A 15370-nucleotide genomic window follows, 5' to 3' on the forward strand; every position below is an offset into this window, starting at 1 on the left:
GTAAATAAAAATAGCAAACTAAAAAGTAATCTTTACAAGATCAGAATGTTTGTCAATTAAGCACAAATAAACAAGAATAAACTTGAGCTAAAGAATAACAATGAAGATTCACAAGTGTGTACAAGAAAAGTATGAATGAATTAAACACTAAGGTTGTATTGATTGATCTTTTGGCTTGATGATCTTTCTCGTTGTTGTAGGACCTTTGGAAGATGATATTTATACAATCTAATTCATTTCCAACCGATAGAGCCGTTGGGGATGAGAATACCAGATCAATAAATTCACTTGCAACAAAAGGTATCGATACTTTTTCTACGAGTATCGATACTTTTAGCATTTAATGCTTGATTCAGTGACTGTTAAAGATAGTTTATAACGATACCAAAAACAAATTATTGATACTTGGTAAAAGGTATCGATACTTTTTATAATTGATTGAAAAAAAATGTCAATTTGCTATCGGTTTTAGAATGGGTATTGATATTTTGAAAACTATCGATATTTGTCCAAAAAGTATGGATACTTTTTTGCTTGGAGTAATGCGACTTATTTTAAAACAATTTTAATTTAATTGAAAATGTTTAACTCAATTGAAACAATTTTAATTTAATTTAATTTAATTTAACTTTTATTTAAAAATATTTTAATTTGTTTTATCAAAACATATTAGAAGCATAAAAATACTTTAAATCAAAACACTAACCCTATCATGAAGTTGTTGCCTAAAAGCTCGGAAATAAAATGATTAGGTCTAAACCTTAACTTAAACCCTTAAAATGAATAGGTTTAATTATTGTTTCTGTATTATATCTATGTTTAAGTTTTAATATTTTTATCTTAATTTAATAATTGTTATAAAAAAACTCAATCAAATCGAATGGAATGGATCCTTATTAAAGCTCCGCTATGATTGTACTACTGCTTTTAGTGGTAACCATAGTGGAGTAGATATCTTTCTTTTTCCATTCCAATAGATCCTGACGCACGTGGGTCGCATGTTTATTTTTCCTTCCCTACGTCGCTATGAAAATATTCTCCACACTTTTAAAATTTTAGTGTTTTTTTAATTTAAAATTAAGTAAAAAATATTTTGTTAAATAGACATTATTGGTGGAGAAGAAGTAATAAATTGAAATTTATCTGGCTAAATGCTAGGAGCATTTGGAATTAAATGAAATTTTGAAAAATCTAATAATAAAAAAGAAAATTATTAGTTCATTATTTAGTCAGTGAAATGATAGAATCTATAAAAATAATTTAAAAATTTTAGAGAGTTTTTTTAGAATTTAGAATCCAATGCTTTGATATCATATTTAAAAAAAAAATCAACTCAATAGTCATATATATCTAATAATATGGTATTGTAATAGTCATAAATTTAATAGAAACATTTTAACAATGTTTACATTTAAATTTACATTTTAATTGTAAAAATAGAAAAATTAAAAATTTACATATATAAAGATTACATCAACATAGAGCCTATTTTCCGCCAAAACTTAGGAGTAGTTTAATAGAGATATATCATTGTTGAGGTAAAAATTCATTAGTAAAGAAACATCCTAAAGCTAACTAATAATTATCCTATTGTTATCATAAATTCCTAATAACATCCCGTAGTTTAAGTTTGGTTCACTAATCTAGATTATACAGTTTTACTCAACTTATTCATAACTTAATTGTTTCTAAATAATTCCAAGATAGCCCTTGATAGATTAATCAATTAAAATTTAAAGTCGTGTAAAATTCATCAAAATATTAGGTGACTTCTTGCAATGGATTTTTATATAATTTTTTAATAATGATGGGATAAATTAATACTTTTTATATTCAAATTTTCTTTTCTACTTTTAATGGTGAATTAAACAAAGACTTTATTAATTTATGAATTATGGAGTGATGACACCAGCAAATCAAACGTGAGATTTAATTATTGATGTTGCTTCAAAATTATTAAATTTTTATATAAAATTTTGAATTATCCATTATTTTTATTATATTATTTAAAATAGTATATATTAATATTTATTAAACGAATATAAAATAAATAGTTATGTTAAATTTGACATGTATAATTTGTATAAATAGAATATAAGATGTGAGTTTAAATTATTAAAATATTAATTATTTAAAATTATTTTTAATGTAATACTAGTGTATAAAAAAGTGAATATTATAAATTGATAGATGACATAATTATATTTATATATGGAGTGCCATGCAACATCACAATCATGACATTGTGCAAAATGCGTTTCCCTTTCTCTCATTAGCATAGAAACATCTTTTTTCTTTCTACGATAAAGCGTTAGAATTATTATAGTTGACATGAAAGAGCTTCTACAGAAAATAAGCATAAATATTAAAATAAAACATAAAGAATAGATGAGTTTTAGATGTTTTATTATAAAAATAAACTGAATGTGTAAGAAATCAACCTCAAAATCTTTTTCATCCTTATTTTAATTAATTATTATTATGGTAAAATGAATAGAGGAAGTTTAAATTTTTTAAGATTTGGTGTGAGTATTGTGGAAGGATAAAGAAGTAGATGCCCTGCCCTCACTTTATTAAATCTGATTCCCATAATTAGGATATGGAGAGCCTCACTGCATGGACTATTGGAAACCAAAAAAAATAGAGGAGCAGTTTCAAGCATCTGAGTGGGATGCATACAAACATAAGAAAGGAGTTATGCATCGCTTTTATTCATCACTCTCTCTCCAGGTTAGTATGACTATCATTTTTACATGTTGGGTTTATTGAGATGTTAGTTTAGTATTAAACTGACTTTTTTTCTTTTGAGTTTCGGTTCTGGGTTTCATTTTGGTCCTCTGGGAAATGAAAAAGGATTGATAATTTAAGTGCTTTCATTTTCCCCCGCCCCACAACCGTTGTTCATTTTTCAACTCTTTTTTGTCTTTCTGACCTTAAGTCTGCAATTTATGAGAAGATAGTTTTGTCTATGGTTGGAGAAATTTTTTGTATGAGAAGTGAGAATTACATGATTGTATTTTCAGTCTTCTACTAATAAATGCCCAAATTCATCCCTAAACTACTATATTATTTACATTTTGGCATTTGAAAAAAAAAAGTCTAATGAAAGCACAAAAATTTTAAAAATAAAAGAGAAAAGTTATATAAAATTTATAGAAATTTCAAAAATCTACTTTTTTTAATACAAAAGTTTTTTAAAATAGCAAATATACAAAAGAATGTCAAAAATTCAAAAAATAATCTCAAATTAAAAAATGGAAAGCTTTAAAAAATTCAGAAATTTAAAAATATACTTTTCTTCTTTAAAATACATAAAAAAAAGAAATACAAAATATGTCAAAATTCATAAAAATCTCAAAAAAATTAAAAAAATCAAAAATTATATATAAAATTATATAAAATTTCTAGAAACTTTAAAATATACTTTTGGGAAAAAGATATATCATACAAAGAAAGAGAAAATATGAAAAAAATGTAAGAAGAAATTAAAATAAAAATAGTAAAAGAGAGTTAAGATATTTGTATTAAACAATGCAACCTTCCATATTTATTTAAAAAAACTGATATCCTCTCTCTCTCTCTCTCTCTCTCTCTCTCTGTATTATATATTAAAAATTTATATTTTTAAATTTCTGGAAAATTTTAAAGCTTTCCATATTTTTCCTGATTTTTATTTTTTAATATTTTTCTGATTTTTTGATATTCTTTGTATTTTTATTCTTTTAACTTTATGTTTTTTAAAAAAGTATATTGTTTAATTTCTGGAAATTTTATATTATATTCCATATTTTTTTCTGATGTGTAAAATTTTTTGATATTTTTCTGATTTTGTTTGACATTTTGTTTGGTACTAAATTGATACAAAACATTTTTTAGATACCAAAGTGATAATTGGATGGAGCTTTAGGGGGCAAAAATAGTGCATTAACCATAAATTAATCATAAAGCATTTTGTTTGACCATGCATATGGTTATCGACCTAAGAGATTACTACTTACAATTTAGAAAAAAATAAAAAAATAGAGGAGCAGTTTGAAGTAGTTGGGATGCATACAAACATATATCAAATATAAATCATTTAATATATTATATGCTTTTATTGATCAATCTCTTGTTATCAATCTCCAGGTTAGTAACACTATCATTTTTACCTCAATCTTTGCAAGTTCAGATGTTAATTTGTTTTTTTTTTTTTTTTCTGTTTGGTTTTTGAGGTGATACATGTTGATTTTCCTTTAAATCTTTCAAGGCTGCAACAAGAGTTTCTCTGTAATGTTCTTAATGCATTCAAATGGACCACATGTATCTAAAAAACTATGAAATTTTTTGATTTGCATCTTTAATACATTAATACCCCATTATTTGCTTCAGGTTTTTAAGTGACAAGAATATGATATTTTGAGGTGCAGAACAACATGGGAGAGAGTGCGTGGATTATGTTCTGTAATAACTCCAGCTGTTCAAAGGAAACTGGGAAGACATCCAGTTCCGGTTTTCCATCAATTCTCAATCCATATTCATATTTCAATCATGCTTTCATCATTTCTGTTGATATGCTGCTTCTCTTAGTGGCCTTCCTCGTCATTTTTTGTAAATTTTCCTCGAAGAAGATCACTACAAATTCACAGTCACAAAGCATCTCTTTAGTGGCAGTTCTCTCTGAAAGTTATAATGGAATACTGAGTGTTGCCTATTTGTTCTTGGGGATATGGACCGTTTACCATAAACTTGATATGGATCATACGGTTTTACCTCTGGATGGATGGTTGGTGTTGCTATTTCAAGGGTTTTCATGGTTGCTTCTAGCCATATCTGTGAGCTTGAAGAATCTAAACCTTCCATGTACAATAGCAGTAAAGGCTTGTTCAAGTTTTACCTTATTGTATGCGGTATTTCTCTGTATTTCATCTCTACTTGAAGCTACTGCAGACAAAACTGTGTCAATTAAGATCATTTTGGATGTTTTATCTTTTCCTGGATCGATTTTGTTTCTATTCTGCGCCTTTAGAGGACACGGTTCGAAGGATACTGATCCGGGAGGTGATTTTGATGCTTGCTATGCACCTTTGCAAGGTGAGGAACATGATTCAACTGACGAAACCAGTGTCAACCATGACATTACTCCCTTAGCCAATGCTGGGGTTTTAAGTAAAATGTTCTTTTGGTGGTTGAATCCTCTATTGCAGAAGGGTAAGGAGAAAATTCTAGAGAACAATGATATTCCAACTTTGCAGCAGGCATGTCAAGCTCAAGCATGCTACTTGAAGTATAACGACCGACTGAGTGAACAGAAACGAAGAAATTCAAGTGGTTCAATTTCTATGCTGTCAATAATTGCATATTCTCACTGGAAAGCAATGTTGACTTCCGGGGTCTTTGCATTGATCAAGATTCTCACACTATCTACAGGTCCATTGTTTCTTAGAGCCTTTATTGCTGTCGTTCAAGGTAATGAAACCTTTAAGTATGAGGCTTACGTGCTGACCATTGGCCTGCTTATAGCAAAATGTTTGGAGTCTATATCTGAGAGGCAATGGTTCTTTATAACAAGAATGGTTGGACTTCAAGTTAGGTCTATGCTATCTGCAGCAATATATCGAAAGCAACAAAAATTATCGAATGCTGCTAAAATGAATCATTCTCCTGGTGAGATAGTGAGTTATGTCACCGTAGATGCCTACAGAATTGGTGAGTTTCCGTATTGGTTTCATCAGATATGGGCAACAAGCGTTCAGTTTTGTCTAGCATTATTCATTGTATACTCTTCTGTGGGACTGGCAACTTTTGCTGCATTAGCTGCAATAATATTGATAGTGGTTGCAAGTTATCCACTTACCAAATTACAGCTTGAATGTTACAAGAAAATCATGTCGGCGCAAGACAAAAGACTTAAAGCAATTACGGAGGCACTCGGAAATATGAAGTTATTGAAGTTGCATGCTTGGGAGACACATTTCAAGAAGGTTATTGAAAGTTTAAGGAAAGATGAGTTCAAATGGATAATAGGGATTCTGTCACAAAAAGGGTACCAACTAGTTTTGTTTTGGTCTTCTCCCATTGTAGTGCCTGCTGTTACTTTCTGGACTTGCTACTTGCTAGGGATTACACTCAATGCTAGTAATGTCTTCACATTTTTGGCCAGTCTTCGCATTGTTCAAGAGCCGGTTAGGTTGATTCCTGATATTGTTCAAGTATTCATTGGGGCTAAGGTTTCCCTGGACCGGATTGAGAAATTCCTTGAGGCACCAGAGTTGGGAAACAGAAAGCTAGAGCAAGAATGTGAAGACAAAAATTTTGAGCACTCCATTCTCATAAAGTGTAATGAAATCTCTTGGGACATTAACCCTTCATCCAAACCTACCTTAAAAGACATAGATATGGTGGTTAAACCAGGAGAAAAGGTTGCTATTTGTGGAGAAGTTGGCTCAGGAAAATCAACTCTTTTAGCTGCTGTTCTTGGAGAAGTTCCAAAAGTCAATGGCACAGTAAGTGAGAACAAAATCTCAATTCCCACACTGTATATTTTTCCAAGTACTAATACTTTCATGTCAAAACCTTACTTGAGTTTCTATGTGGATCATCAGGTTCATGTGCATGGGAAGAAAGCATATGTTTCTCAGACAGCATGGATCCAAACAGGAAGTATACAAGAAAACATTCTTTTTGGCTCTGTGATGGACCCTGTCTGGTATCAAGAAGTGGTTGAGAAGTGTTGCTTAATAAAAGATCTAGAGATGCTTCCTTTTGGAGACCTTACTGAAATTGGAGAAAGAGGCGTTAATCTCAGTGGTGGACAAAAGCAGAGAATTCAGCTAGCTCGTGCATTGTATCAAAATGCAGATATCTATTTTCTGGATGATCCATTCAGTGCTGTAGATGCTCAAACTGCAACAAGCCTTTTTAATGTGAATCCATAACTTTTTGTCTTTTTATATATATATATATATATATATATATATATATATATATATGCATGTATACACACTTAAAAATCCAACACCCTTTTGTTTTATGCAGGAATATGTGATGAGAGCTTTGTCTGATAAAACTGTTTTACTTGTGTCCCATCAAGTTGACTTCCTTCCAGCTTTTAATTCTATATTGGTAAGTGCGATAATTTCGAATACAATATGATTACTGAAAGTTTTCAAGAGAGCTTTTAATAAAACTGTTCTATATTATTAATTGAAGAATTGAACTTAAATAGAGAAAAGTCCTAATCCTAATTGAGAAAATAGTTCCCTTATTCTAATAAACTATTAAAATATAAAAGAAAATAGTTCCCTTGTCCTAATAAAGTACTAAAAGATAAAATAAAATATTCCTAGAATATGAATAAAACTTATCTACCTAAATAAGATTTATCTACCTAAATAAATTTAAAATATATACATATTTCAACACCCTCCCTCAAGTTGGTGTATATATATCAATCATGTCCAACTTGCTTACAAGAAAATCAAAGATTGTTTTAGAGAGTCCTTTGGTGAGTATGTCAGTAATCTATTGTTTTGAAGGAACAAACGGCATGCACACTTGGCCTTCTTCAATCTTCTCCTTGATAAAGTGTCTATCAATCTCAACATGTTTAGTTCTGTCATGTTGGACTGGGTTGTGAGCAATACTAATGGCAGCTTTGCTATCACTGTACAACTTCATTGGTGAAGTTATTGGTTTCCTCATCTCTTCCATAATTCTTTTTAACCACATCATTTCACAAATTCCTTGAGCCATTGATCTAAACTTAGCCTCTGCACTACTTCTTGCTACAACACTTCGTTTTTTGCTTCGCCAAGTCACAAGGTTTCCCCAAACAAATGTACAGTATCCTGATGTAGATCTTCTATCTGTTATTGAGCTTGCCCAATCTGCATTTGTATAAGCTTCAATTCCTCTTTGTTCGAATTTCTTGAAGAATAAGCCCTTTCCCGGTGAACTCTTCAAGTATCTTAGAATTCGAAACACTGCTTCTTCATGTTCCTCCATTGGGGAGTGCATAAATTGACTTATTAAGCTCACTGCAAAAGCTATTTCTGGCCTTGTATGTGATAAGTAAATTAACTTACCAACTAATCTTTGGTACTGCCCTTTATCAACTAATCGACCTTCTTTATTTCTGAATTTTACATTTTGATCAATTGGTGTGTCAGCTGGGCGGCAACCACTCATCCCAGCCTCTTTTAAAAGATCAATCACATATTTTTTCTGAGAGACCACAAGACCCTTCTTTGATCGAGCAACTTCCATTCCAAGAAAGTATTTCAAAGGACCCAAGTCTTTAATCTCAAACTGCAATGCTAGATGCTCCTTGAGACGCCTTATTTCATTCACATCATCTCCTGTAAGAATGATATAATCGACATAAACTATAATAACTGCTATTCTACCTTTTTGTGAATGTCGATAGAACATTGTGTGATCAGCTTGCCCTTGTGAGTAACCTTGTTTTTTAACAACTTGAGTGAATCGTTCAAACCAAGCTCGAGGAGACTGCTTCAGACCATACAAAGATTTCTTGAGTTTACATACTCAAGTTCCAAATTTTTCTTCAAAACCTGGAGGAGGATCCATGTAAACTTCTTCTTCAAGTTTTCCATTTAGGAAAGCATTCTTCACATCTAACTGCTGTAAAGACCAATCAAGATTAACAGTAATTGATAAAAGAACTCTAACGAAATTTAATTTGGCCACTGGAGCAAACGTTTCAAGATAATCTATCCCGTATGTTTGACTGTACCCTTTAGCCACCAACCGGGCTTTGTATCTATCTAAAGATCCATCTGGTTTGAATTTGGTTGTGAACACCCATTTACAGCCCACTGTTTTTTTCCCTACAGGTAATTCCATTGTTTCTCATGTACCTGTTTTTTCAAAAGTGCGTATCTCCTCTAAAATAGCCTCCTTCCACTTAGGAACCTGTAAAGCATCTTTCACATTTTTGGGTATTTGTACAGTATCGAGACACGAAACAAAGGTTGAGAATGTCGGAGACAAGGCTTTATAGGATACAAAGTTAGACATGAGATATTTGACAATATTTCTAACACCTTTTCTTTTGGCAATTGGAAAATCTAAATCAGAAAATTCATTGACTGGATTATGAGTTTTACATGGACTTTTGACAGGATCTTGCGGGTCGGATTCTTGGTGATGAATCTGGTGGATTCCGCTTTCTTGATTTCGATTTCTTCTTGAATAAACAATTAACTCCTTTGTTTGTTTTTTATTCTCACGATTAGACTCTACACCTTCATCCTCCTTTTCATTAACATTAACATCATTAATTTCTGTGTTAATTATAAATTCGCCTTCCCCATTATTAGAATCCCTATGTTGTATATTCCTAATCTTTTCTTGATCAATTATAGAATCTTCCTTAGTATAATTCCCTCCCTGAAGATTAGAATCAAAATAAGATTGTGTTTCAACAAATGTGACATCTATGGTAATAATAATCTTCCTATCAATTGGATCATAACATTTGTAACCCTTTTTAGTAGAAGCATAACCACAAAGACACATTTTTTTGCTCTAGGATCTAGTTTACCTTGGTTGTGAAGATGAACAAAAACACTACACCCAAAAACTCAGAGGGATAAATCTGTGATCAATTTAGAGTTAGGAAAATTATCTTTAAAGAGACTAAAAGGAGTTCTATAGTTTAGAGTTTTATTGGGCATTCTATTAATAAGATATGTAGCTGTTAACAAGGCTTCGCCCCAAAGATAACGTGGTACCTGACTAGTGAACATCAAGGCTCTAGTTACTTCCAAATATGTCGGTTTTTTCTTTCTGCAATCCCATTTTGTTGTGGTGTATTTGTACAAGAACTTTGGTGGACTATTCCATGTTTGGTTAAGAAAACACCTAATTGGTCGCTAAAAAATTCCCCACCATTGTCAGTCCGAAATACTTCTATTTTCACACCAAATTGTGTTTTCACCATAGCATAAAAAGACTGAAACACATTTTTAACTTCAGACTTATCTTTTAATAAAAACACCCAACAAAGTCGAGTATGATCATCAATAAAAGTGACAAACCAACGTTTTCCTAAAAATGTCGAGACTCTTGAAGGTCCCCAAACATCACTATGAATTAACGAAAAAGGTTTGGAGGCTTTATATTTTTGATGATGTTTAGCCAATTCACAAAATTCACAATGATATGAAGAAGGACTTTTATTTTTAAAAAGATTAGGTAACAAATATCTTAAATAGTAAAAATTAGGATGTCCAAGCCTATAATGCCAAATCATAACCTTATCAGAAACAGAATTTAAACATAAAGTAGTTGTTGGTTGACTTAGATGGTCGTCTTCAAGAAAGTAAATTCCACCAAATTCTTTAGCATTGTCAATCATCCTCCCTGAGACCATGTCCTAAAACTTACACATAGAAGAGTCAAATATAACATGACAATTTGAGGACTGGGATAATTTACTGACCGATATGAGATTACAAGCTAGATTTGACACATGTAAAACATCATGTAAAACCAAGGAAGATGAAATTTTAACAGTGCCTTTCTCGGCTATTGCCGAGAAGGACCCATCTGCTACTTTGATCTTTTTGTTTCTTGCGCAAGGTGTGTAAGTTGAAAAAAGAAAATGACTACTAGTCATGTGATCACTAGCTCCAGAATCAACGATCCATGTATTTGTTTTACAAGGCTTGACACTGAAAAAAATAGAAAAATCAGTACCTGATTGGGCAAAAGTGGAAGAAGGATTATTGGATGAGTTAGGAATTGAAGAATTCATCCGAAATTGTGGTGATTGAAAATACTTGTGTAGATGCTCTAATTGTTCCTTAGTGAATGGAGACCCTTCCAGAGAACTTTGGCCTTTGCCACTCTTTTTCCTTCCATTTGTCGGTTTCTCGTGGAGCTTGCAACACGTTTCTCGAGTGTGCCAATATTTTTTGCAGTGATCGCACCAAGGTTTTTTATTATCTCTAGTGAAGGTTGTTTTAACCATGATGTTACTAGAGATTTTAACCTAGCTCAGATGCCATGAAAGTTTTCAAGAGAGCTTTTAATAAAACTGTTCTATATTATTAATTGAAGAATTGAACTTAAATAGAGAAAAGAGTCCTAATCCTAATTGGGAAAATAGTTCCCTTATTCTAATAAACTACTAAAATATAAAAGAAAACAGTTTCCTTGTCCTAATAAACTACTAAAAGATAAAATAAAAATATTCCTAGAATATGAATAAAACTTATCTACTTAAATAAGATTTATCTACCTAAATAAATTTAAAATATATACATATTTCAACCATTACAAGATATGATTATAACATCTTAAATATGATTATAACATCGTCCAAGTATCTGATTATATGACAGTTGATGTCTGGTGGGGAAATTATAGAGGCTGGTACTTATGATCAGCTGCTAGCTTCAAGCCAAAAATTCCAGGACCTTGTAAACGCTCACAATAACACGATTGGATCCGAAATGGACGTCTTGTATTCTTCTAATGGAAGAGCTATGGCATCCAAAGATGTGATCAAGAATGTACATGTTAAGGAAGAGCCTATAATGGCTACTAGAGAACAATTAATTAAGGAGGAAGAAAGAGAAACAGGAGATACAGGTTTGAAGCCTTACTTGCAGTATATGAGACACAACAAGGGCTTTCTATATTTCACCTTAGCAATTCTTTTCCATGTGGCATTCATAATTGGGCAATTAGTACAAAGCTACTGGTTAGCAGCTGACCTTCAAAGTAGTGAAGTAAGCAGCAAGGAATTACTCACTGTTTTTACAGTGATTGGGTTTTCTTTAGCAATCTTTTTGCTCCTTAGATCCTTCTATGTAGTTCTTCTTGGTTGTGGAGCTTCAGAATCTATCTTTTCTACACTGTTGAAGTCTTTGTTTAGAGCTCCAATGTCCTTTTATGACTCAACACCTGTGGGAAGAGTACTAAGTCGAGTAAGTGTTCTCAAAATCTTCATTTTCATGGAAATTCTATTCTTCCTTGAACTTACTGTTTACAGTTTCCATTTTACTTTATAGGTGTCATCAGATTTAAGCATCATTGACCTTGATATGGCTTTCAAGTTATCAATCACAGTTGGAACAACCATGAATACCTACTTCAGCTTTTTTGTCTTGGCAGTGCTGGCTTGGCCAGCTGCATTTGTCATTATTCCCATGGTTTATCTGACCATACTTTTACAGGTCTTACATACATGCAAAAAAACCAAGTTTTTATCATAAATTGTTTTCTTTTAACGAGTTCTTAATTGTTCTAATTTCTTGAAAACAATTAGAGACACTACTATGCTTCTGCAAAGGAGTTGATGAGAATCACTGGAACAACAAAGTCTTCAGTTGCTAGCCACCTTGCTGAATCCATTGCTGGAGCCATGACAATCCGAGCTTTCGGAGGGGAAGATCGACTCTTTTTAAAGAATATGAATCTGATTGATGCCAATGCAAGTCCAGACTTTTATACTTTTGTTGCAAATGAGTGGTTAATCCAAAGGTTGGAAATATTGTGTGCCATTGTTCTTTCATCCACAGCCCTTTCCATGACTTTGATTTATCTTGGACCATCTGCATCTGGTTAGTTCAAGCAGAGTTTAGTTCTTCGAAAAATACTGAATATGTTCTCATCACTTTGGATTATGCTCTAACCATGTTTTGTGGATTTCAATGGCAGGGTTAATTGGAATGGCACTGTCATATGGCCTCTCATTAAATGTATTCCTAGTTGTTTCGGTGAAGAATCAATGCTTTCTATCAAGTTCAGTTGTTTCAGTAGAAAGGGTAGAGCAATACATGCATATTCCTAGTGAAGCTCCCGAAGTAATTGAAACTAACCGGCCTACACGCGGCTGGCCTTGTCTTGGAAAAGTCGAGATTTGTAATTTGAAGGTATAATCAAAAGGTTTTACTAACTATTTTCTCCATTTGTTGAGTCATGAGCTTTACAGGGAATGCATAATAAAACGTCAAACTCATCAAGCAGGTTCGTTATCGGCCTAATGCTCCGCTGGTCCTTCATGGCATCAGCTGCATATTTGAAGGAGGAAGTAAGATTGGGATTGTTGGTCGGACTGGCAGTGGAAAAACGACTTTTATCAGTGCTTTGTTCCGCCTAGTAGAGCCTGCAGATGGAGAAATCATCATTGATAACCTTGACATCTGTACAATTGGGCTTCATGATTTGAGATCACATTTGGGGATCATCCCTCAAGATCCAACTCTTTTTGGTGGATCTGTTAGATATAATATAGATCCTTTAGAACAGCATACTGATAATGAAATATGGAAGGTATGTGTTTTACCATATCATGCACCAATAACCAGCCTTGTATTTTTGCTGACTCGATGAATTTCTAATCATTGAATTTTAAGGTTCTCGAAAAGTGTCAACTCCGAGAGGCGGTTCAAGCAAAAGAAGGCGGCCTGAACTCCATCGGTAAGAAAATCAAAGATACAGAGTTGGTTTTTTCCGATTTGCTTCCATTAACAACATGAAAACAATAAGTGCAGTTGTACAAGATGGATTGAACTGGAGCATGGGGCAGCGACAATTATTCTGCCTGGGGCGAGCATTGCTAAAGAGAAGCAAGATCCTAGTCCTTGATGAAGCAACTGCATCGATTGACAACACAACGGACTCGATCATCCAAAAAACGATAAGAACGGAACTCAAAGACTGCACGGTGATAACTGTGGCTCACAGAATACCAACTGTGATGGACTGCAATATGGTGCTTGGCATTAGTGATGGTGAGAAGATATCTTGATATGCAAATAGTCCATCGACTTTTTATTGTTATTGTATATGATTTGTTTCAATTTACAGGGAAATTGGTGGAGTTTGATGAACCAACGAAGCTGATGAATAAGGAAGGGTCATTGTTTGGACAGTTAGTCCAAGAATACTGGTCACGTTCCTCCTAATATAATGGTACTTGAAGATTGGTAATAAAGTTCTCTTTCATAGAGCACAATTACTGTAGAACAAGCTATCAACTTTAGAAACGAGAAAACCAAGTCACTATTCTGATTTAATTTTATGTAAACAGTAAAAAGATTTTTAGTTATCCTGCTATGCATAATCTCCAAGGCCAAAGAAGAAAAAGAAACAAGATATACATAAAAATGACAAATGTAATTACTGTGGGAACACACCATTCTCAAGGACAGGTTGAGTTCTAGTTACTGTTGCAGATGGCATTTTACTGCAATTCACCCATCTGCTATCAAGAATTTCACCTTCATCAGCTTGTCTTTCCATTGCTTGAACCCTTTTGGTCTTCAAAACCTTAAGTAATACCAAACCAAAGTAACCTGAAAAAACCAGCATACCAAATCCAAGCACAACACCTATCACCCATGGATACCATGGCCTTTTTTCCCTCTTTAGTGGAACAAGTACAGAAAAATGGCCTTGGTTTGAAGTGTAACACACATTGGAAAACATTATGGGACTGAAATCAACTGTCCCATTACTGTTGAAAGCTGTACATCTTGCTGAATCAGGGTATTTCAGGTTGGGAAAATGGATTGATATAGGCTTCCCCATTGTGTCAAGGTTGATACTTTTTAAGCTTTTAGCTCTAGCATTCGACGCATCGAAAACCATAAAACCGATGACGGGAGCAATCATTGAGTAACCTTGAACTCTGTAGTAGTATGAAGACCAGTTGCCGAGGGTCTCGTAGACTATCGCGACCCTTCGGACGTGAGGAACCAGAAAAGTCCGTGATGGGATACGAAAACAACTAAAATTAGCCCCTTTCTTCCACAACGTCCGGCTTCGGATTCGTGCAATGGAAACGCCCATGCCTGAAAGATTAACCGGAAGATTGGCTTTGTATAAAGCTCCAGTATGAGGACTGTGCCTAATAACCAATGCTCTGAAAGCAAAATCCTGAAGAAATGTATCCAAGGAACCATTGGAAAAGCTGTCTAAGCTATGAACATATGAAAAAAAACATAAGTACAAACTGAGAACCAAACATACGAGTGTGAAGCTCATGTTGGGTTGTTGTTATTTCCTGGTAAAAGAAACACATACAAGCAAGAAGATTATGAAGAAAGGGGTAGCTTTGAAATGCATTGTTGGATGATGATGCTTTTCCAAACAAATTGATTTAAGCATGCTTTTAAAAGGGTCCCAATTAGTTTATTGTATCAAAAGTTTGATGCATCTTTTATGTCATGATTTTTTCATTTTTAATTTCACTAAACCGTTCATTACTCCAGAGCATCGTGCAAGTTTAATTTTGACGTGTTGACTTATTTTAATTAAGGTGGGGGTCTAGTTTGCTACATGCAATTCAAGTCCCATTAATGATTAAAGTCAATTTGTGTTGAAAAAACAGAGAATCTTTGCTCTTAGGCAC

The 15370-nt window shown here is 33.1% G+C and overlaps 2 protein-coding genes across 4 annotated transcripts; one reads left to right on the forward strand and one right to left on the reverse strand.

The window, feature by feature from the left end:
• The first annotated feature begins 2242 nt into the window (after positions 1 to 2242).
• On the forward strand, positions 2243 to 14065 carry LOC108476903 (ABC transporter C family member 10-like). 3 transcript variants are annotated; one of them, XM_053028337.1, is made up of 12 exons: positions 2243 to 2730; positions 4410 to 6485; positions 6585 to 6905; positions 7018 to 7104; positions 11352 to 11939; positions 12024 to 12188; positions 12281 to 12575; positions 12673 to 12887; positions 12982 to 13287; positions 13371 to 13434; positions 13509 to 13748; positions 13825 to 14065. In XM_053028337.1, exons 1-12 carry the CDS (start codon positions 2617 to 2619, stop codon positions 13920 to 13922), a joined length of 4569 nt encoding a protein of 1522 aa, XP_052884297.1. In that variant the 5' UTR covers positions 2243 to 2616; the 3' UTR covers positions 13923 to 14065. The 3 variants fall into 3 exon arrangements, with proteins under 3 accessions (XP_052884297.1, XP_052884302.1, XP_052884300.1); XM_053028342.1 differs by having other exon boundaries at positions 2283 to 2730; positions 4372 to 6485; XM_053028340.1 differs by lacking the exon at positions 2243 to 2730 and adding an exon at positions 3789 to 4128 and having other exon boundaries at positions 4372 to 6485.
• On the reverse strand, positions 13996 to 15144 carry LOC128293072 (uncharacterized). Its single transcript, XM_053028345.1, has one exon. It carries the CDS (start codon positions 15001 to 15003, stop codon positions 14137 to 14139), a length of 867 nt encoding a protein of 288 aa, XP_052884305.1. The 5' UTR covers positions 15004 to 15144; the 3' UTR covers positions 13996 to 14136.
• Positions 15145 to 15370: the final 226 nt, after the last annotated feature.

This window comes from Gossypium arboreum, chromosome 1 (genome assembly GCF_025698485.1).
Source record: "Gossypium arboreum isolate Shixiya-1 chromosome 1, ASM2569848v2, whole genome shotgun sequence".
In the NCBI taxonomy this organism is placed as follows: domain Eukaryota; kingdom Viridiplantae; phylum Streptophyta; class Magnoliopsida; order Malvales; family Malvaceae; genus Gossypium; species Gossypium arboreum.